The sequence below is a fragment of the Ostrinia nubilalis genome, chromosome 12 (genome assembly GCF_963855985.1).
Source record: "Ostrinia nubilalis chromosome 12, ilOstNubi1.1, whole genome shotgun sequence".
Taxonomy (NCBI): Eukaryota; Metazoa; Arthropoda; class Insecta; order Lepidoptera; family Crambidae; genus Ostrinia; species Ostrinia nubilalis.
In genome coordinates this window covers 7,326,279-7,350,682 of record NC_087099.1, presented here as the reverse complement: position 1 = coordinate 7,350,682, position 24,404 = coordinate 7,326,279, and the positions used below count along the sequence as shown (strand labels likewise).

Sequence of the window (24,404 nt, the reverse complement as noted above, 5' to 3'; positions counted from 1 at the left end):
AATGCTATCAAGATCAATTTTTGAGTTTAACTTAGTTGTATGTAGCCAACGAGAAAAATGAAATATTTATTCTTCAGGAATTTAAATTTTCTACCTTTTTTGCTTTTATTGTATACCGCAATCATGAACTTGCGAAACTAAAACATTTCGTGTAGTAAATGTATTTCCCTTGAATTTTAAAAATCAACGTCAATAAACGCACGTACAGTGTAGAGAATAAACACACAACTGTGTTGTAAGCGAGTATCATTTGCATAAGTTGATTGATGATATGCTAACCAGCTTTCGCGAGCGACACCGAGTGACAGTAAAAGGCTTTCAATTCAGACAGTAAGACAGATTACGGACGTTTGTTTGTTGGTTTCTGGTGTCTTAATTGAACAATTTAGAATTAATTTTACGACCTGGTCACGTAGGCGGCTTCGCGGCAGTCGCTGTGGGTCGAAGACGGTTCTGATCGGGATCAGAGAAATCGAGATCCCCTCGTTAATGTAAATCACGAAGGGGCAGTATCGCTGCCGGCGCATCAACCCACTAACCTCCCTCGAGGAGACTAAGCGAAACTAACCAATATCTAATTTACCCACCTTCCCGCGATTACTGTTTACAAGTGTTCACATACATGCAACAAATAATCGCATGTATGGACGACATCCCGCAAAACTAAACACGGCTGCATCTTATGTTACTTGAATAGATGCGTTTTTCCTTCAAACATGTACAGTCTCACGTGCTGGCAACTGTACCATTATGTTAGCTCACTCGCATAAATATTTCGCGGAACACTTAATTGTGATAATAAGAATTACTCAACTGACTATAAACTTGGCCTGTAAGTAAGTACGCAATTATGTACATTAGAGAGTTACCCATGCGGAGACGAGCTAATCTCGGAAGTATTATACGAATATAAGCTAGATGAACGTTGGAACAAAAACATTTTAAAGCTTCAGAAAGCAACGAGATAGTAATAACAGTTATTTTTAGAACTCTCCCCATTTCCATTTGCAGTAACCATGAAACACATTAAAAGCTACGGTCGTAATGCAATGTCATATTCAATGTTCACATTACACGTATTAATGGCGTAATAAACTGCAATAATTTGCCGGCTTAGTATTTATGTTATTAGAATCCATGAGTTTTCCAAATGACAAAAAAGATTTAAACGATGTTTCTGCTGGGGAATGCTGTCAGGTGATCAATGATAATAATTTTATTTGAAGCGCTTCTAGTTGGGAGAGTGAATAATGTATTCTTAGTTACAAGATGAGATTAAGTATCACTGAGCGATAGATTTTCTTGGTGGATTTATGTGGTATTTTTCTAAAGGCTCGGTGCACACAATGAGAGACATTGACGGCTGCTGTCGGACGCCTTGTAAGGGCGGGGTTGCACGGTGCCGGTGCTTTGTCAGTACATAAGGATACCGCCGAGCTATTAGAGAACGACATAACAAATTACAATTTCATTCAATGTAAATCCGCGAAGCACTCTCACGATGCTAATGGCTGGTCATAGACACGCCCGATAGTTTACGGGCCAGTAGATTGAGACTTAAAGAATATCGATTGTTATCTGACAGGCATCAATATCTGCAACAAGGCGGTGCCAGTGATGTATAAAAATAACTTGTATAATCAACTTTTATGGTGATCTGCCGCTGTAAAATAATGACGAGGCAATAAATCTGAAAATTTCCAACGTAATTTCACGAAACTATAACTTTATGAGAGTAGGTACTAATTATTTTCCTTTTATTATATTACCGCGCTAAAACGAATCCTAAATTATAAATTTTATATTTTCTTATTACTTTTATGTGTCTGTAGAATATAATATGTGCTGAATATAAAAAAGTAACGCAGCTGTGTGTCAGAGGATAAAAGCACAAAAAGTGTTCACAGCATAAAGTAATATTCATTCATGATGCTCATACTTTTAAATAGCATATCTAAGTGATATTTTTTCCAGTTGCAATCTAAAAGATGATTTACTTATACACATATTTTATTAGAGTAGAACATACGTTGCCCACTTACATAGGTATAATTTAGTACAACAATGTAGGTAAAATACTCGCGCGCATAAATATGACGTTTGACTCAAGATCAAATACTTCAAACTGTGAGATAACGACCGGTCTTCATGCAGATTGAGTCATAAAACTAATGCCTGCTACGAAACGGAGGCGTTGCACTAAACAACTATTACAAACGTGTTAACTCGATAATAAATAGGTAATTTGATTAAACATCTATTATTGTAATATATCCGTTAAGCATAATATCTAATGGAGTGAAAGAGCGCAGTGCGACAACGTCATGCTTATAGCATTTTCCCAAAGTTATAAACCAACCCATACAAAGCACAGAAAGTATCCGTATCCCATTGAAACGCGGCCTATTATATCGTAATAAGATTAATACCATATTTTGAGGTCTAAAGCGTCGTGTGCAAGAAAAGGCATCCATAGTGTGCCAACAGGTACGGGTATGGTGAAACGTAAATAGCAGGTTGGAGGCATCCGGCTCATTGAATGCGCTGACCCCATCTGATCGGGGCGCTGAGACCACTCGCCACACGGCGCATCCACACGTATCGCTAACATTATTCCCTTTAATCGCCAACATTGTCCATTACGAAACAACTGAATTTGCTTCCCATTGATACTACACCTTATTCAGTCTTTATTTAACCGACGAGCGCGCAATGACACCACTGACCTTAATATCAAAGTTAATGCTTTCCACGGCCCATTGTCACTACACTACTTGTTCTTTTAACATCCATCAACGTCGCTATCACGATGATTGATCTTTCAATGTCTGTATTAATAAACGCTACCCATCATGTTCATTAGCAACATTTTGTTGAATTAAAAATCTTTTTTTCATTAATGTACACAGCATTGTCTAGAAATACCGGAGCCGTTTCAACTTTTCTTTTGCCGTCTGCGACTTACAATGCGGCCTTGCACACAGATATATTAACAAAGGAAAACACAAACAAAAATATGTACCTACAAGCAATTCTACCACGCCGAGTATTGTGTTAATTTATTTTATGTCTAGTCTCGAAAAAAACTAGACATCCCTGAGCACAAACTGCGATATTTTAAAAGGTCTCAAGAATTCCATAGCATCGTTGAAACAATCATCATAGTTAACGAACAAATTAAAAGTACTTTTGATGTCAAGTGAAAATGAAATACTCGGGCAAACGAGGCTAACAACCGGTTACTATAAATAGATGCAAAATTAATATTAACAAGATATAAGAATACTTGATTTTACTATCGCTTAGGGCTTTATATGTATGAACTTGCGGGTCTGTTAACCTAAAAGGAAAGAGATGATTATATTCAAAGATCTATTAATCGAAATAGGGTGCGCATGCGTGTTCTAAGTTGTCTATCGTTTCAGAATACAGAGCAATTGATTGAATTTATTAATATTGATTTGCAGGACTATTTTTAGAACGTATCTTTACGGGTACTATTGAAAGGAAATTAGCCTTTCTAGAGGTCAATAGAAAATTTCCACGCGACTGGTTTACGACATCCTCGGTCTCATGGTAGAGGCTGATGGCCTACTTAGGAGTACTGTTTAGTGATCCTATAGCGCACGACCTCTGAACAAGTTAACATGTTATGGAGATGAGATAACATGGATTCTTATATCGACTGATATGGCTTGTACACGCAAGGGCTAGAAAATTGCTCTTCGCTGTTGGCGTAATACTCTTCGCTTTGTTCTCACACTGATGCGCTGACCCATCAGACTGTTTTCAGTCAAATTATATCGCATATCAGTATTTATGAAACCGCAATTTATTTGAGTATATTTGATTGTATATCGATATGAGTTTGTTATTTCCTTTTACTTTGATGAGTTTCTCGTTGCAACCGTAGGTTCGTTATAATAATTAACTTTTACGGAACCTACGTATTTTGTAGAAGCAATTTAATTGAACGAAGAAGCAAATAACACATTTCCATCTAAACATAACTCTCATGGCTTATATCACCCATACAGTATATCAACACTAGACTATAATTATCTAGTTTTATTTGAATTAGTCTAGTCTAGATAGTCTAGACACAAACGATATGAATTATAAATCTAATAAATGCAAAAATCATTTTATCACAGACTCTAGTTAGCATTTATCGTTATTGGTATTTCCACGTTGGTATAAACATATTCCTTCAACAAAAATACAAACATAAATGCGGTTCGCTAGACTGAAATTCTCAGAATCTTGAGGCATATTCCAGCGTATGGATAGTTTGTTTGATAAGTGAAATCAATAAACCGGTTTGAATCGTAATGCATTCGCATATCTTGTGCTTATTGACATTTTAAAATAGGTTACATCGGGAGAATGCGGTCGATCAGTATCTGATCAAATGCATTCAATGCCATAGGAGAGCCGATTGAGATCGTAGCATATGACCAGGTTTACTGCTAGGCCGGTGTAGGTCAGAGCCGGCCGTAGGGCACACCCTGCCCCGGTAAGGTCGACCATGCTCGGAACTCCTGTTATTTCACGCCATTGACGTCGAAGTCAGGCCCTATTTATTAATACTTTGCAGCGTGAACCCTGCCTGGGAGGAGCATGACAAATAACAACGTTTCGCCTCCGTTCCCGTGTAATGTTTATTGTTTATTCTAGAAAACTGTTAGACGCCGCGCACGAGATCATTTATAACGCGGTTACATCAGATCGCGGGGTTATTTGGACAATTTTACAACTACGTTACCGTGAGGAAGCAGCTACAGTGAGTTATGCTCTAATAAATTTCACTAAAGTCAAGATTGCAGCGGAAAACCTAAGTTATCGGCTCACATATAAAAGGAATAAAATTTACGGTAGATCTATTTATAGAATATTTCTTGTGCTCGGCAGCATGTGCTGGTATGCTGGATTATTCTTCAAGAAAAAAGTTGGAACCGGTATCTGTGACATAGGGCAGACGTTTATGAGCGCATAATTTAATTTTCATGATAGACATGCAGATCAAATTACTATCGCGCCTAAAGCGACGCGACGCCTGCAACGAATAAGGTCTCCCCGGGCTATATCATTCAGGCGTGCGAATGCATTGCTATGCGTTAGCCCCTGTTTGTGGGGCTGTAATAACATAAATAATTACAACATCTCTTGTAAATTCAATCAACAGTAAAGATCAAACAGGCGTTAATATAACTAGACGCCTTAACGATATTATTGCCCGTGGCCAATGTGGTTAAGTAAGCAATGCTTAATATACAAACTGTTAAATGGTTCTAAATCAATTTAGATATTGCAGCCGTTTAAGCGATAATATTAACGGTGTTATTAACTCACACTGCACATAACAATGAATTTATACGTATACTATATCAAGATACATTATTGAAAACCTTTAAGATGTACGTTTTGTACAAATAATCAAAGTCGATAACATTTTAATTGATAATATTAAATCTGTACATAGACAACTAATATCTTTCATTATTTAACAATCGATACGATTTGAACATAATTCTATCTAATACATAACAGAAACTTGCAACTTATGTTAAGTTACATAAAACCAAGTGACAGCAATGATTGTTAACAATATGTAATTTGTTGTAATGCTTGGGTCGTAACCAATATTTTTTTTACAATGAATTCGGAATAGTGGTACCGTTGACCACGAAGTGGTCACCAGAGGCAGACCGTTACGAACATTGGGCGTGAGACGTGAGCGTGACGTGCTGCCTGCCGCCGATTCTAATTTTGACTAAAAACCTGTCATTTTACATTGAATTCGAAAAAAGAAACACAGATAAATTTAACACAAAAATTCATTCTTCAACATTCCTAATTCAAAGCGGGCAAAAAGGCAACAATAGGCGCTTGAAAATAGAGCAAGAAACATACAATCTGGGTAGGAGGAGTATTTGAACTGCACCAAGATTTTCCTCGTGAATTTTCAAACAATCCAATGTGAATACATGGTGCAGATTTTTCTCACGATTCATTCCTTGTGTGAGTTTTTCAGAAAATTGTATCTCGGTATGATTACGTAATGATACGGTTAATACGAGCTTCTGTAGTGAACTACAGGTCATATACTACAGTTCACTAGCAAGTTAATTACAATTTGTAGCAATTATTCAGTTAATGCCCTTAGATAGAGATCGTAATTGTTTATTCTCACACATTCATCAGATGATCACGTATGCTTGGAAGATAATTATTTTACGAGTGTTAAGAACGTTGTGCTAAATTCGCAAAGTAAACAGGGAACAATATAGGTACTGTACTTGCTGACTCGGTTCTCAATTTAGTGGGTATCACGGATAAAGACTGACACGGAAATTTTATACTACCTATCATCGCCACCCATCTATTGCGGTAAACGACGCTTGATATTGGCCATAAGATATCGGAAGATTTTATTAAATTCACGATGAATGCTCGCGTGCATAAAGTTGAGTCGTTATACACGATAATTTCTGAACTTCCCATGCAATTATGGTAGGGATATTAAAGCGTCGTAAGCTTTTTTTAATCAACACGTCTTTTGTTACAGATAACAAATGTTGCCACGGCCTCTCAGCAAGAGTACAATGCGGCTTTTAATCGGTTTAGTGTTAGTGGCGTACGCCGCGGAAGCTGCTAAAAAGTTTGAGGGTACGCTCAGATCAGCGGCAGAGGCGCCGCCGCAAGACAACCTGGCCGTGGAGTCTGGGTCGCCGGAGCCCGCGGTGGTGTCGGCTCCGCAGGAGTACAAGAACCCGGGAGCCCCGCCACCCCCGAAAACAACAGACGAGGCTCCAGATGAGATAGACGATTCAGTCCCTGAAACCGCGTCTGGTGGAGTTCCACCATCAGCGCCCAGCGGAGCGTCAGCTCCTTCAGCGCCCGCCAACTCGCTCGAGGAATGCGACCCGGAGATGATTGGATTTGAACTCGTGACCGGGTAAGTTTTCAATTACATCCTTATGCACTTTTAATGTCGAAGAACACTTGCGGAGTACTGACCGGTAATTGCGCGGGTAATTAAGACTGCTAAGTCGACGCAACGGTACGAGGAGTGAAGTTATCAAGATCCCACTTTTCTCATGAGATATTTATCATGAAAGTAGCTTGACCATTTCTGTAAAAACATCTTAGTTAGAATCTTTTATCGGGTATGAATAAAATCTTTATAATTTAATGAAAATCAGTTCTAAGACGCTCGTAATATGAAAGTAAATCTTTAACAGGCGTGAAGTCACGGTTATTAAAATACCACTTGATGAGGACGCAAAAAAGGCAAATAAATTGTTAATCTTGAAAAAGACATCAACGAGTCAGTGTTTAAGCGATCCCAATAAATCCAAAGATAAGAATATATCTCATTTCACGCTCAAACCAGCTCTACATATTGCGCGCGCGCAAAGCGCCGTCAATTAACGGCGGTCGCGGCTGGCATTGCGCAGGTCGCATATCATGTTAACAGTGTGGCGTGTCATGCACAGGTACGTTTTCTCGGCGCCGTCGCACATACTCGACGACATCCCCGGCACTCTGATGTTGACCGACTGCCTGGAGCAGTGCCAGGCCAACGACACCTGTCGCGCCGTCAACTACGAGACGGGACTCTGCGTGCTATTCGGCTCCGACGCGGACCAGTTGCCGGGTGAGTGACAATCATGACTGACGACACATCAACCGCGATATGATTGATCAATACTATCTTCCTCAGTACCTATCTATGTGTTTGCATATGAATTCATCTGTACGTGGAGCTTGACAAGACTATGTGTATTGAATTGTCATAACAAAATGCGCAGACGACTGCAACGTTGTTCATTATGCAGTCAGATCCAAGGTCTTGAATTATTTATTGCGCAAAAACGAAAAATAGAACAGTAAACTTTTTTATCATTATTACTTTGTGACAAATGATTCATACAATGTAAACAAAAATAAAATATATCGTCAAACTGCTTTTTGCTCATTAAATATTAATAAGCTGATGATCGTAATCAGATCGAAGTCACAAATATTAATGTAAATGGTATCGATGACATACACGGCTAGTATCGGTAACGAGTAAAAAAGTTACATTATCGAATTTCATTTGTAAAAAATGTGACAAGTATATTCCTTTGTGGATTAATGTTGAGGCAGATAATTGATAGAGAAGTTTTGCATATGCGAGGGGACAAAAAAGGAGTTGGTCGTGATCGAAGACTTAAAAGAGTGTGACAAGACACAATAGGCCGTTTATAACGTCATTTCTGTTGACGTGTCATTTTGAAACAGAGCTTTATTTTTTTTTACATTTTATAAACTAGCTTGTTCGTAACATTTTTAACTTCAACTTTTTCCATTTGAGTAAGCTTTACTTATTTTTGTGTTAGCACACGTACAGTTTTTATCTTATAATGATAAAATAAATGTAAAACATGCGATCTGAAGTCAATTAAATTATTTAACACTCGCTAGCATCTGTAGAAATACACGCTTCGTAAATCTATAAAACGGTATTGCGAGTGCATTCGCACACACAATACCTTATTTGATTCATTAAGTGGGATAAAAATTGGGACATGACGCGGCCGTTCCAAAACACGAACGAAGATTAAGTGATTATGCATGTGAATAGAGGAACAATAACGGAACAATCATGCGCACATCGTAAGCTATAACCGGGGCAGATAGCAGGTGGCACAATAATGGAGCCAATATACTCTCGTTTGTTCGACATAGACGTGTGAGCACACAAACAAGTGAGGCGTTCCGATTTTTTGCTCTCACACATCATTTGAATGCCGATAACGGCATGCCGGTGCTTGCTCATCAGGCCTTATTTGGAAAAAATACTCTCACCGCGAAAAGGAAAACTTGACCGCGTCTATTATATTAACACAAGTTAGTGGAACGCGCCTTGACCTCTTAACCGAACAGCATTCGTATTATAAAAGATGATTCGTGTTTTATGAAACGATTGGACCTATTTGCTCGGTTTTTACCGGCTAACACTCGCGTCGAAGCGATATTATCGCGATCAGATAAGATAAAATCTCTGTCGCTTGTACGACAAGGGATGATCCATATATTTAGATTTATAATTACCTCGCGATTACGGCTAATAGGCATACATGAAGTCGATACACGCATTATATTAAGACGGTAATTAAAATAACTGCACAGTGCATACGCTATACTAAACCAGAATAAAGTCAATAGCGGTTGGTGAATCAAATACTGAAAACATTAATAGCGAAATAGGCGTATGGATCCAATTACACCGCCCGTGCCTAGACGTAGACTGGATTCGCTAAGGTTGAACGCCTCTTTACCCAGAACACTTATGTTGGAGCATGAAGAATATAATGATGATATGCGTGTTTAATAGAAAACGTCCTTATTCTTGCATTTAGAAATAATAGTGCCCAATAATATCGCTAATGTATCCGGGTTTGTAATTCTGTGCACCGACAATTTACAATACATGGTCAAGTCAAGAGTCATGAGATGATAATAATAAAACATGACAACGTTGTTGTTATTTTACGAGCTAGTGAAATAAGAGAAGATTCAAATCAGTCCCTTAAAAGCTGCGCGCTACAGGAACCGCGTCTTTATTCCTAACACCATACCTTTCAAAATGCTTTACAATCTAGTATAACAAACGTGTTCATTACAGGTGCTCTAACAAAATCCCAGTTCCCTGTCTTCACAATCTACGCCCAGAAGTCATGCCTGGGAGTCAGGCCTTGCGAGCGCGCGTGGTGCTTCGACCGCGTCCGAGGGTACCACCTGAAGGGAAGAGGCAAGAGGACCCACACCGTTGGATCTAGGCAGATGTGCTTGGACCTCTGCCTAGGGGAGAACGAGTTTGTTTGCAGGTATTTAAAATGTGTGAATTTAGTGACAGTGCTTTTTTGAATCGCCCGTCTTAGAAACGTCACTTCAAAAAAGTGTATTGGACATTGACTTCGAAATAATTGGCACCTATTGTGACACTTTATTAAAGCAATGTGTAAAAAATATAAAATGTAACTGTCAATAACCATGGTTTCAAGGAATAAAGCCCAGCAAGCCTATGACAGTTCATACTTTTCTCATGGATATAAACATAAAACGTATGCACCAAAGCGAAACCACAATAGAAGGAAGTGGTAGAAAATTATTAAAATCGCCTCCATTCCTTATAGCATCGAGCGGTTACAAGTTGTCCCCCACAGACTATACCGGCAAGTCCGCATTGCACATAATATAAAACATCAGAATAGTAATATTCAGAAGTATTCCAATAAATAGTCAACGGGAATATTTACGGCAGGTGAATTTTACGACTAACGAAGTCCGACTATAAAAATAGGCGTGTACAGTATCTTATATTTAGAAAAGGAAAAGCTAGATTTATACTATGATTCACGTAGTATGTTAAGTCAATTCAATTCAAAAGGCCAGGAACCAGAGGATCTGCGCCATTACTCTTACAGAGCCTATCATAGTTGCTGCACGGCTTCTAGTATGATTGCCGCGAATATGGAAATTTTAAGAGCTCTTCCTCATATCAGCTTATGAAGTTATTAACCATGAATATATTCTGTATGAATGCGTTGACGAGTTATTTATGGAGGAAGCGAGTAAATCCGAGTACGCAGATAAATTAAAAGTGCACAAGAAATGTACAAAGTAGAGCTTTCTATGGGCGGAGTGAGACATGAATGACCCGCGAGCTCCTTGCCCCGACACGACCTACAGTGCGCGACTCCCCAGACGTTTAAAACGCTAGCCATTAGTGCAAATAGGTATCACTATGTTTATTAATGCGTATTTAAACTCGCCAACTGTAATGCCATATCAAATAGACTACAGAAAACGACTAAACGGAGCTTAATTAGCGGAATTTCTACAGATGCTTCTTTTTATCAAACATGCTTAAGGCTTTGTAATTCCATGAAAAACAATAAAAGCAGTATATCAAGGCAGAGCAGCAGCGCACGCCCATTCTAATCACTAATTAACAATCCTGAGGTATCATTGCAAATAGTTGGGTAATTAAAATTACGAAACTTAATTATATCGGATCGGATTGGAGATACTTTAATGTGAAACGTAATTCGCGAGCAATTAGGACGATTAAATTACTATAAAGAGCGATATCAATAATGAAACGGATAGTTAATGCAGTTTATCACCAGGAAATTAATTAAGGATTGCGAAGTATTTCATACGCTTCTAAGTAAAGAAGATATATTTATTTACATACATTTACGAGCGTGTTTAGTTAGGACTAAAAGAAGTTTAGACGTACTACTCAATACAATCGCACTAATCGAACAGACACGGCGCGTCATGACTTTATTATACTTGCGACTTGCACTCGACAAAGCCGAAGTCATGTTATAAATGAACTCAATTTATGACCATTTATTGTTGTCTTTGGACGAAGGGTTTCATATTTCTCGATTCAATTTCGACCGTGTGAAACTCGGACACTACGTACAGTTATGTGTATGTTTTAAGTCATCATTCATTTACGGTACAGCAAAGTCAATCAATTCGCTTCAAGATTTCAGCGAGTCGCTATAAATGGTGTTCGCTCGGTACAGCGCCAGTGCAGATAAGTCACGGCTCTTCCTGGTAACTGTTTGGTTTCTGAATTCTACAAACGAGCATTATATACAAAGCAGGGAGGCCAATTGCGCTGGCCGCGTCTCAGGCGTCTAATGTACCAAGACATGACTGTCCTATTGTGTTTATTTCCTTGTAAGGTTTTTGATATCATTAACATAAATAGTATAGCAGGTTTGACGCTCACATTCGATACACGTATTTCTGATGGCGAGTTTAGTTGAACAACGTTGTTAGTTACTTCCATAACTGCATGTCTTTGTATAATGACCGTCATCGACAGAAAAAATGATTTAATTTTTCCGGTTAGATTTTTAAGGATTAAGCTCATAGGATGTTATGTATGCATTACGGCTTAACCTTAAAGTACAATGAATAAGTGAGCTATAAGGAAGTACTTTCCAATTCCAATAGGCCATTAATATCATTGTTCATTCTCTGCTATGCATTATAAGTCGAGATCGCAAGGGAAAGACACACATTAAGATAAACTTTCCCCGCAAAGATCGTGACCGCATCCGAGTCGATACTGGCTCCAATTTGAAATCGACCTTTAGTTTATAAACTTCTACTTTCATCTTTAGGGATGCATTATTAAGCCGGTCCATTCAATAATATTCATGGAATATGATGTTGTTAACTCAAGTCATGAACCTTGCATGATAAAATCGTAGCTGTATTTGCAGCGAATATATTACTTATGCAGTCTAGTCCGTTGTTGAAGTTAGTGTAAACATCACGGCGGAGGCGCGGCGATTAAAGTTAGAGCCGGCGACTGGAATGAATTGCGCGATTTTACGTGGTCTCGACTAGTTCGACACGTGTACCGTTGGGTACAAATCGTCGTATCTCCATTGAGAGTAGCGCGAGCAACCCGGGCGCACCCCGGGCGGCGCGCATCGCGATCGTCGGCGGTCACGACATTTGGCAAATATTCAGCAAGACGCGGACGGCGCGGTGTGGGAGCGGTCTGCCCTATCGCTTCCTACTTTCACGATACAATAACCGATAAAACACATATTGTTCGCTCCGAACCCTTCGAAAATATTTTACTTTTATTGGAATCGGAAAACTGCGGCCCCGCTGACTGCACGACTGGACATTACATGCCTTGGAACAGTTATGTGGGAATAAAACTTTGCTACATTATGTTCGGCGCGAGCCCTTGTTCTGGCGCACCTTTATGGGATGCCCCGAGGCCCTAGGTACTTCTCTAAAAGTTACGGTCTCATAATACAAGTAATAGAAATTATGATTTATAGAAATTGCCTATTCTTTAAGGCAAAACGTTTATTAAAATAATCGTTTTGGAATTAATTTAAGTAGTGATTACCAAGACAGGTCAGGTGAGCGACTACATTACCTTCATTTCAAAACGATAAATAGATATAAAGATAGAGAGGATCGTAAATAGATAGCGACGTGTAAAATTTACAGCGATGGTAGTCTATTCTGATGTCTATTACATTCAATTTTTTTGTAACGGATATATAGGAAATGTTGCAGCAAAACAGATTGCCTGTAGTCGTAATTATTATGCGATGAAGACGACGCATTCACTCAAGCAAGTCTGCGCGGTGTTTAATGAATACAACGGCTGGTAGCGGGACACTCTTGCAATCATAAAGCTGAGAGCTACTTTAAATTAATGTTTTCTTGTAATAGCCCTATGCCGCTATTCAGTAACGCGTAGATTACATGTAACACTAACGCACTAGCAACTTCATAAAACTAAATGATAGGATACAATCTTGTCGCAGAACTGGCCAGTTTTAAAGAAACCACAAAAAAAAATCTTTTTTACTGTTTCTCTTTCTTACTATTATAATACAAAAGAATTCTTGAGTCTTCAGTCGTTATGCGTTCTTTCTTGTGTAAAGGTCATCTGATCGGTACGGACGATAGTAGGTATATCAGGACAATAAAGGAGATGACCAGGATAAAACTTTCGAAAAAGTTTATATTGTAGGTATCGTACTCCATTTAATACGAAAATGTTTTAAGATATCAACTTAACGTAGGATAATTTAATTGACAAAAAAGGCCTGAAAAATTAAAGTCGTTAAATTGTGATAAAGCTGAGAAATTATAAATGTATGTCGGTCATTATCTTATCTTATTAAAAGCATTTTGAAATAACAATTATGCAAAATACATATTTACGTTACAACGGGACTTTCAATCAATCGAGATAAACCATAAAAATAAATATCAAACCGCTGAAAATTGCTTCAAGTAGTTCGAGCGATATCGAATATTACAGCCGATATCACATCAGACTATGAGAATACATTTTTGTTGCAAAAGATCACTTATTTCAACTACATAACACGCATCAGTGTTAAGGTTGATGTGCTCTCGATCGTACTTTTAAGTGCAACATATAAAATTAACATATTGAGGCCTACCTTATTAAGTCCAAAGATACTAACAATAAACAATATTAATAGCAACACCATTATTTATCTTAGCAGATATTGCTAATATCGAAGAAGCTGTGAAATATGTGCAGTTTATAATGCTAATTTATGGTATTTGCCTACTTATTCAGCTTTATAGCTTTCATATAGATAGTGAAATATCGATAGGCACATAAACTTTGCTCATAAGCTTTTAACATGCACTAGTAGATAACTAGGTAGCTGTGATAATGATTATAAATACTCGGTAGTCGTAATTATTTACTACAAATAACAAAATATAAAAAAGTGCAAAGAAGAATAAAAGCAGAGGGTGCTAGAACATCTAGCTAATCTTGACGTAAAATAGCAATAGAATTCGTGTGGTAAACTCCCTGGGAAAGTTCACACAGTGAAAAAAAGGAATAGAAAAAGCGCTGCAAATTAAAAACGTCTAACCTTGTTACAGATCAGCGAACTACAACAACAAGACTGGCGAGTGCGTGCTGTCAAACATGGATCGGATCACCCTCGCGGGAACTAGCGCATTCCAGCCTAATGAAGGTAAATAAAATATCAAAAACACCTAATAAATAAATACCACATTTAATATTCGTGTCCACGAGACTAATGAATATTTCATTTCCAGACACCGATTACTTGGAAAACAACTGTGTCGAAGAACCGACCAAATTGTGCGAGTTCAAGAAGATGAGCGGACGCATCCTGAAGACTGTCGACTCCGTATACCAAGACGTCCAAACAGTTGAAGAGTGTCGCGAGCTCTGCCTGAACTCGCCTTTCCGATGCCATTCGTACGACCACGGCGACACTGGTGACCACGTTTGCCGTCTGTCTCACCATTCACGAGCAACTCTTGCTGATATCCAGGTAAAGCGTTGCTTGAGTTGAAATTTTCTTTAGTTTTCTTATTGAGTTGTACCTATTTATGTATGATTTTTTGTTGCCAGGACCCTTACTTGGAGGTGCCCGAAGCTGCCACGTACGAACTTTCCTCATGCTACAACGTCTCCATCGACTGCCGCGCTGGTGACATGGTAGCTCGCATTCAGACCTCCAAATTATTTGATGGGAAAATCTACGCAAAAGGAAGTCCGAACTCATGCGCTGTCGACGTTGAACAGAGTCTAGAGTTTGAACTGACAATGGAATACTCAAACATTGAATGCAATGTCAAGCAAAATGGTCTCGGCAGGTAATAAAATACATAATCTTGTGACCGCAAATATATCGCGCGAATGTTGGTACTAAGTTGAATTCTATTACAGATACTTGAACGATGTTGTAATCCAACACCACGATACTATTGTTACATCCTCGGATTTGGGATTAGCCGTCGCTTGCCAGTACGACTTGACAAACAAGACTGTCGCTAACGAAGTTGACCTCGGAATCCAAGGAGATGTCAAGACTGGTCTGTCAGAGGAGGTTATTGTGGACTCGCCCAACGTAGCCATGAGAATCACCGACAGGAGCGGAGACGACACCATCGCATCTGCGGAAGTTGGAGATCCCTTGGTAATCATCTCTTCTTTACCTTCGACTTGGAATGTATGCGCAATAACGAGCTCTCTTTACTTAATTTTTCGTAATATTTCCAGGCCCTCCGATTCGAGATTTTGGACCCGAACTCACCTTTCGAAATATTTGTGCGAGAACTGGTTGCTATGGATGGCGTAGACTCCAGCGAAATCACCCTTATCGACAGCCAGGGTTGTCCTACAGACCACTTCATCATGGGACCTCTATTCAAATCATCCACAAGCGGGAAGGTAAGATATCAAATATAATAGCGTTGTTAGCAATCAATACTTATTGTTGACATCCAATAGGACCAAACAATTTATAGCCATACAATTTATGTTATTCTCTATTTCCTTTATAATTATAATGGCCTTTCCAATCCTTAACTAAATCACGCCATAAATCACATCAAAAACACAATAAAACTGAATACCAAGACTTAGTAATAAATCTAACTATTCTTGTTATTTATGAGAAACGTTAATGAGGGTCGCTGATGTAGTTGTTTTGTTATATTATTATGTTAAACTTTCCAGGCAATTGAGTACAAGTATTATAAATTCTACTTTAATTTACAGATACTGCTGTCACACTTCGACGCCTTCAAGTTCCCGTCGTCCGAAGTGGTGCAATTCCGCGCTCTGGTGACTCCTTGCATGCCGACTTGCGAACCTGTTCAGTGTAACGGCGGACCAAACGAACTTCGCACCATCTCATCTTACGGCCGCAGGAAGAGGCGTTCGACGTCTGCAGCGCCCACCGAGAACATGCTTCTTGTGCAAACGATTCAGATCACCGACAAATTCGGATTCGACAAACAGCGAGCGAAGAACGTTACCGAAGACTCAGTTTTCATCAGAGAGACCGACGCCACTTGCGTCAACGCCGCGGGAGCGATGCTCGCCGCCGCCGCCTTCCTGGCCGCGCAACTAGTCGTCCTAGCAGCGTGGACCTGCAGTTGGCAGCGTCGACGTGCGGCGGCGAAAGCGGCCGAGCTTCTCCCGGGCCCGACCGCTCCCTCAACCCTCTGCAAAGTCTACGATGCCAGTTTCTCCCGTGCGCACCAGAGGCACTTCTGAGTAACTGTAGGCATGTCGACGTGATCAGCGTCCGCAATAGTAGCATATATAGTAGTTTAAAAACCCCCGTCGAGTCCAGGCTCGTGAGGCCGACGTTTCGCCGGAGAGACACGTCCACCTTTAACGAAGCGCAGGGCAACGATAGCGGTTATTTAATGGTATTGTCCGAGGTCTTCCGCGTGGTGCTACGTACGGGCGCGCGCGGGGGAGCGCGGCGGGGAGGCGGGGACGACCAGGGAGCGTGTGTGGCTGTGGACGGATGCTAGGCGCTCGGGCGCTGTGTGACCGCGTTGTGGAGTGAATGCGAACGCTCGCTTGTCCCCTTCTCCCGGCCCGCGTCGGCGGGACCGTGGCCGTGAGTCGTTATCAAGATCACGTCGCTCATTCGTTCACTTTACGGTCGGATGTCCACTCGGAGATCCGACGACGTATTGTACCATATTTTTTTAAAGTAGCCTAAGCCTGATTTTAATGATAGTGATAAGTAAAAAGTAACATTTCAGTACCTTTTAAGTAGATAACCGAACGTGCGACCTAAGTCAAGAGACGATGGATTGACGGCCGTCCCGACATCGTAATTTATTTAATTTAGCATAGTTTCTTTTTTACGTAATTTATGTTTGAGGATTGAATTATACCTATTTAATAAATTCCTAATATAAATGAATACCTAAGCAAATACATGTAGCTTACTTAAACATGTGCTGTCGTTTGCGATGTAAACTGAAAGTATTTTATTATGATATTAGTGCCTTAAATTTGAAATGTTAATAATAAAATGCTGTAATCATTTTATCTGTTTCATCCGTCCAATTTGTCAAACCTAAAATAAAATATTTCAGAATATTATTCGAAGTTTTATTTGTCTCCCTGTAAATAGCAATTTAATGAATACTGGTACGCATATCAATCAACACACAGTTTCTTAATAAACAGGGTTATTTTAATGCATTAGTTACTCTGCCTCTATGGCTTTATTTCTGTGAAAATACTGTATTTGACAATCATTTTCTTTATTAAAATAAATAATAAATTATTTAGTAAAATAAGTAATAGCTACAAGACTGAAAAGCAAGTGATTATTTTTGTGAATGATTAAAAATAAGACAACTTCATATAAAAATCCATAGACCAATCAATGAAAGAATTAAAAATAAGAGAGAAGACAAAAGTGGAAAAAATTAAAAAGGCAAAAGTAAAGTGACTTAACAAACATTGGAAATAATTACCTACATATTCCTATCAAGCAAAACCAATAAAACGTGGTACACGTTTGGCTGTAATGTCGTTTTAAGGCTATATTTTTCTGAATGTCTCTTGCTATAAAATTCAGAAAATTCTCAGATCAATGAAAAACTCATGTACTTAATAGTTAAAGTTACAATAGCAGGTGGATGCAGCAGCATCAGCATTGATATGTAGATCCCGTACCAGTAAAGCACCATAATAATTTACTAGATTTATAAATGTAATTAGTTATGATAAATGGTTAGAAAAAATCTGTGAATTTTCATAAAAATCTTGACACATTCAACGAAAGTCTGTTATTAACCCTATTTATACTCAAGAGCTGAATATTTAGAAGGGAAAGTTATTTAATAATTCATAGACAAAACTGTAACAGCGACTACAGACGAGATCCATCGCCATAAACCATAAAGCAGATAAGTCTCATATTTAAAAACGAGTCCAAGAATGCGAGCGACATCTCGCATACCAACAAAGGTTTCGCAGGTCAGATTTGCTCTTAAAACGGCTCACATCAATAAGATGCGATCAGCAGCTAGTCGCGGCGGGCACGTGTGAAAGGGCACGCCTCGCGCGTTCGTGCTCGCGATCCGATCGCAGACCGCGGCACGCGACACGAGACACGTGTCGAAAACGCTCCCATTAGTGCACCACCTGTACGCTAAATCTCGCTTCCTGTATAGATCCGATCGCATCCTTTGGTGCGCTTGCACGTCTCTACTATATTGCTGGGGTTCGATTTTTTTTTCTGTTTTTAGGAATTATAGGTCCATTTTGAGTAGGATCAGCGAAAGCAATGGGCTGCTGTAGGATGACGATGAAGAGCCTTTTTTCACAGCTTACTATACCTGTACTTAGGGCCCAAATATAGCTTGGTCTGAAACACTTCTGCAACATTACGATTACGACACGAGACACGTGTCGAAAACGCTCCAATTAGTACACCAGCTAAACCGCCCTTCCTGTATAGATCCGATCGCATTCTTTGGTGCGCTTGCACGTCTCTACAATATTGATAGGATTCGATTTGTTTCAAATTAAAATTATTTCTCTTTTTTGGAGTAATAGGACCTACTGTAGAGTAGGATCAGCAGACGAATATGTCCACCATTGGACTGTCATAGGATGCTGATGATGAAGAGGCTTTTTATAGCTTATTATATATTTAGGACTTACTGCTTAGTCTCTACAATATTGCTCGCTAGGATTCGATTTGTTTCAAACAATTATATATTTTTTAGGAGGTTAAATAACTTAAGGCCACGATAGCCGAACGGTGAAGGGGTCGGACTGGCCGTTTCGTGATCCGGGGAACGCTGGTTCGGTCCCCGCCGCCGCTCGACTATTGTGGTGAGCTCACTCGTGATACAAGCATATTTAGCTTAGTACGAGGGGCTAACGGGAGTATTAGTAATTTGTGTAATAACAAATTACTATTAATCTTAAAAAAACTTATGAAAAGTCAAGAGAAGACAAAGACGGGATTAAAAGCCGTGTAGTATCAGCGGATGCCTACGACCAGTAGCGGTCTGGTATAGGCAAAGGATTGGTCTAAAACACTTCGGGGCAACACGTCTGGCGGTGAGAAGTGGCGGAAGAAACGTCGTATATGTAAGTAATTGTTAATTGCAGGAAATACAATTTACAAGAATTATGAAAAAAGTGCGAGCAAAGCAGGTAAAGTCCATGCACCCTTGTCATTTAAATATTCATCCGCCTTATGCGATCAATTTTCAAAGGATATTCCTAATTTGTGAAATGGATAGGCAATTTTATAAGTTTGTAATACTTATTAAAAATATTATATTGCGCATAGCCAGCTGAAGTTGTCTCTGAGTTGTTGAACTCTCACAACTCTTAAGCCTTCAAGGCTGAAGCGAATAGGTATCTCCTGGTCAAGTTAGCTCGCCGTAGATCGCATCTGCACCCCTCGGGTGCGATTGTAATCATCAGCAAGCCTACATAACATTTAAAAATTCCCGTAGATTAAAATATCCTCAAATAACTACCAGTTTATCGAAAGTGCCCCATTACTATGCCACCTATACGCTTAATCTAGCTTCCTCCCTAGATCCTAATCACATATCCTACGACACTTAGCTGACACACCTTTCTGAAAACTAGGTCTAACCTAATTCTGATAAAAGTATCGATCTCTAAATGCCAGTTTGTTGAAACTTGGTAGAGCACAGACATGCCTTGTACGACGTAAATACATCTCTATGTAACTTGCAATTTTAGAGTAAGCTAGCAAATGTATTCTGTATTTTGTTTAGTAAGCACTCCACTAGCGACACTTTATCTTGGTGGTGATCGCCCTCATAAATTCAACAAATTCAACGAGACGGCGTTATTCGTATTTAATTTCGTAAAGCTTAGAGAGGAGGCAGTGAAATAGCGTCTTCAGATAATAAATTACCTCGAACCTGTAAAAGCTCTCCACTTATATTGAATAACACAACAGATGCACATTTAATCCGATTTCAATAAAAGAAGCAAAATGACGCTAAACGATCCCTCAATATTTACTCATGGATAAGTAATTGTATGAAAAACACATAAAAGCAAAAATATGATTAATGCATAATATAACACGATGACATCAAATAATTACTTTTGAATGTTTGCATTGCATGATTATCATACTGTATTTACACAGCTCGAAAATAGTATGTATTAAAATCGTTTACAGGCATTGCATGATAAACGATTTTATAATTATTTGAATTACCTGTTGTAATGACAGGTTCATCAAAAAAAATGCTATCGCACAAAACGGCAAGAATTTAAATTAAGTTAACCTTTTAGCGACAATGATACTGTAAATCTGTTTCCAATTTAGATGCTAGTACCAACTCTATTTCTCTTAAGGCAGTTCTTCGATACATCAATCAGTCTGGACAAACAATTTAATAGGTGTAGATAGATTAGATAATACAATAAAACATTGTGTTCAAGCAGAAGCACAATATTGAAACATTTCAAACAAATGCACTTTAAGCTTATTGCAGCGCTTTGTACTTGGCGCCAAATGCATTTTATGTGTCGTAAAATCATACTATTGAATGCAACAATGTAGGCAAAGATAAAGTCGTTTACAATAATATAAAATATTCATGAAATACACGGAACAGCAGGAATGATGGCGACCACCGAGGGGTACATTCGTAGCGAATGCGAATCGAAGCGAGGAAAAAATAAAAGCCAATGCGTAGGTACTCGTTTATACGAAGATTGACAGGCGTTTGTGCATGCAGCTTGTTTTGGAATGACTACAAGATGTGCCGACGATATCTTGAGTGCTGAGCAACACGGGAAGATCTCGGAGAGAAATCGTATTAATTCCATTTATGATAGCTTTCCCGATCGTAGGTACTCATTGAACGAGCATTTGTAGATGTAATCGCACGTTTGGCATCGCGACACAAATGAAATATTGTCGGTGCGGCTCGGTTCTCATGAAATAATGTAATCTGATTAAGTATTACAATAAATGAGTCACGGTGGGTACTCTCAAAGAGCTCAATGACCAGAAAGAACAATAAGTTTTTTATAGTGCGTGGTTTAAAACATTAACGTTTATGGGATAGGTTGAGGATATTCAGAGAATTCTTCAGAATGAGAGGTGAAGGCCACTCGCTGCTATACCTAAGTGTGAATATTAGACAAAGTAACTAGTCAAAATGCATATAATAAGATTAAACTTTCGCGTTCATTTCAAGTAAAATGGAGCAAGACGGGTCTCACATAAATAGCACACTCAAGTATCGATAATATATTTAGTACATACATAAATGTAATGTTCTAATACCAACAGCCTTTTAGCCTGGGAGGAAATTATGCAAAATACATTACGCCTCTTTCCAGTTTCCCCATGTTCCTCATCTTCTGCCTTCCGCATTTAATTTAGCCTGTTTATAAGATCATCGGTCTATGTCTCTCCCGTAGGATAGGTTTGAAAATAGATCTGAACTAAATTTTATACGATTATAAGCAAGATTTTTTACATGTTCATAAACATTTTAGCTAAACATAGTATGAAGTAGGTAAGTGTAACAAAAAAATATCTAACGGCCGAATACTGAAACGCCATTTAAATATTTGACGGCTTCTCAAATAGTTAAGCAGCTCCTAAACTTACATTTCGCATACTCAAAACAATATCTGAGCAGTTCTCAATTTTTAAGCACCTCTCAAATTAAGTTGCACTCAAACGCCACTTAAATGAATTTTCGCATACTGAAACGCCATTCAACGCTAAGCATTACTCAAACAACTGTCAAATCGTCTTAAGCAGCTGTTAAATTTGAGAGTGCTTGCGCGGTATCTTAAATCCTATTGTTATACCTAAAACGACCTAAATAGTGGTAAATAATGTGTGTCATCGTTATCATTTCTTTCGAGCCTCGAGGAAATACCTAGATCTAATCGCAGGAACGCAATAAGGCTGAACGCTATTGAAAAATATTATTATAATGACATGCAATTCCGAGCGAGGTTCCGCGTCCCTAAAGAAACGGTGTTGTTTCTGGATTCATAATTTGGAAGCTCTTTGAAACCCCTCACCAAATGCCATACAACCAGTGGACCAAATACTTATTATAACCCTACTATTCTACGCAACGGGAAGTTATGAACGTGTACTAGGTGATATCTTCCAAATCTAACAGCCAACTGTGCATCGTATAGTGCACGAAGTAACAACCAAAATAGCTCCTATGAAATCGCTTTACATAAACATGCCTATTTCTGAGGATTAAGGGGACATCGCATAGCAGCATTTCCAAGAGTTGTTGATTTGTCAATTTGATGCTCTGTCAGTCAACAATGATAAATGTCAATTGTGGTTACGTTTCGGTCCACGATCGCCACTTAATAGATTTCAACAATAAAAAGTATCACCTTTCAAATTATTTTTTTTATTAAATAAAAATGCAAGCATTAATTTTTTTATATGATAAAACGAGATTTATATATAATAGAAACTAAAAATAAACTGTTCTATGTTGATTGAGTATATTTCCATAAAAGACAATACATAACCAAACGATGCTGCGTGTAATGGATAAAAGACGTAAGGTTATCATTTGTGTAAATGAAAACATACTTTTTTTGGTAAATGTTGCCATTATGTAAACATTTGAGAGCTGCTTAGCTGATCACGGCTTCAAATCCGTTGAGTAGCGTTTGAGAATACCATTTAAAATTGAAGGATACTTAAATTTAGGAGCCCGTCAGCTGAGTGACAGATTTGAGTAGTGTTTCAGTATTCGGCCGTAAGCATATAAAAATTTAAGGTCACGATCCACGTAGATCCATTGTAGATCGTTTTCAATAAACATCGTTAGAAATTAGCTTTTATAAAGTTTTTATTGATAAAAAAAGTATACATAGCACTTTATTAATGGTTTTGGTTTTTTACAGAGGGCTATTGTTGCGGTAAGTGTGCATTGAGTGAGCCTTTTGAAAGCGATCTAGGACACACTTTCGCTAGGAAAATGAAAGTAAATGAGTACATTGCTAGTCTTTATCTTCCAAAGTACTTTTTAAAATCAAATAATGGCTCGAATTCACAACTTCTCCCAAATTAAAGTCAGATCAGTAATCTGGGCTAGTCATCTTTTCATAACATGATACTTTAAGAGATAATTTATACATACACTACGTTAATACAAGTCAGGTCGGACGATGGAAAACAATACATCCGTACAAACCAGTGTGTTTCGGGTTTATTGTTCGTCAAGGATAATAAAATGTGTAAGATATTGTGCGACCATGACTAAGATAAAAATCTTTGACAACGTATCCTGAGAATGAATCCCACGGGCTGAATCACATCCGTTTAGCGACTATAAAAATAGGTGTTTTGACCTTTAATTATAACACAAGTACGTTCATCTTTCAGACATTATTTGCCTGCATTCTTGCATAACTTAACGACGTTGAATGAAATTAAAAAGGTATTACGGACAAATTATGTCAGTGACAGGCTTCACTTGCTTTATAATTGCTGCCAGTCAGTAAGTAGCTCGCGAGTGATGTTTGCTCGCCACACCCTTTATTAAAAGGGAAATATTACATGATGTACACAACTGCTGCCGTACACACACGCGGTCCAATGACTCCAATAAATATTCAGCAGATTACTGCCAGTGCCTCGGATAAAAGCTATTTGTAGCGAGACGTACTTTTAAAAATGGAAGGCTATCGTAAACTAGAAATTGTCAGTTTTGCCGTACAGGGAGATTCTGTTAGCAGATCGTAAATCTGTCAGGAGATAAGTGCTTATCTGGTATGTTCACGAAGTGCAATCGATTTTCGTCTATTATATTCCGATTCCACGGCGCCGGTTACTGATTCGTGGCGCAATTTGTGTACTTATTTGCATCAAGTTAGTCCTTCGCGACCGCGATCACGCAGCTCACTCTGATGCGAAAATAAACAGAGAAACTGAACACCGCAAAACTACGCCACCTGGATCGGGCACATCTATCTTGTCAGCCTATTTATGTCCTCA

At 38.7% G+C, this 24,404-nt stretch overlaps 2 protein-coding genes across 4 annotated transcripts in view; one reads left to right on the top strand and one right to left on the bottom strand.

The window, feature by feature from the left end:
* The window catches only part of LOC135076869 (uncharacterized), a 67,766-nt gene extending 50,278 nt beyond the window's left edge, over positions 1-17,488 (top strand). For both annotated transcript variants that reach the window (XM_063971344.1, XM_063971343.1), the window contains 9 exons: positions 6,569-6,958; positions 7,500-7,660; positions 9,677-9,878; positions 14,485-14,579; positions 14,665-14,906; positions 14,987-15,231; positions 15,305-15,554; positions 15,638-15,808; positions 16,139-17,488. In XM_063971344.1, the coding sequence (XP_063827414.1) occupies positions 6,576-6,958; positions 7,500-7,660; positions 9,677-9,878; positions 14,485-14,579; positions 14,665-14,906; positions 14,987-15,231; positions 15,305-15,554; positions 15,638-15,808; positions 16,139-16,639 (2,250 nt within the window). In that variant the 5' untranslated portion in view covers positions 6,569-6,575 and the 3' untranslated portion in view covers positions 16,640-17,488. The remainder of the gene's footprint in view (positions 1-6,568; positions 6,959-7,499; positions 7,661-9,676; positions 9,879-14,484; positions 14,580-14,664; positions 14,907-14,986; positions 15,232-15,304; positions 15,555-15,637; positions 15,809-16,138) is intronic.
* Positions 1-24,404, bottom strand: part of LOC135076870 (autophagy-related protein 16-1) — a 190,936-nt gene that overhangs the window by 151,243 nt on the left and 15,289 nt on the right. The window lies entirely within an intron of this gene.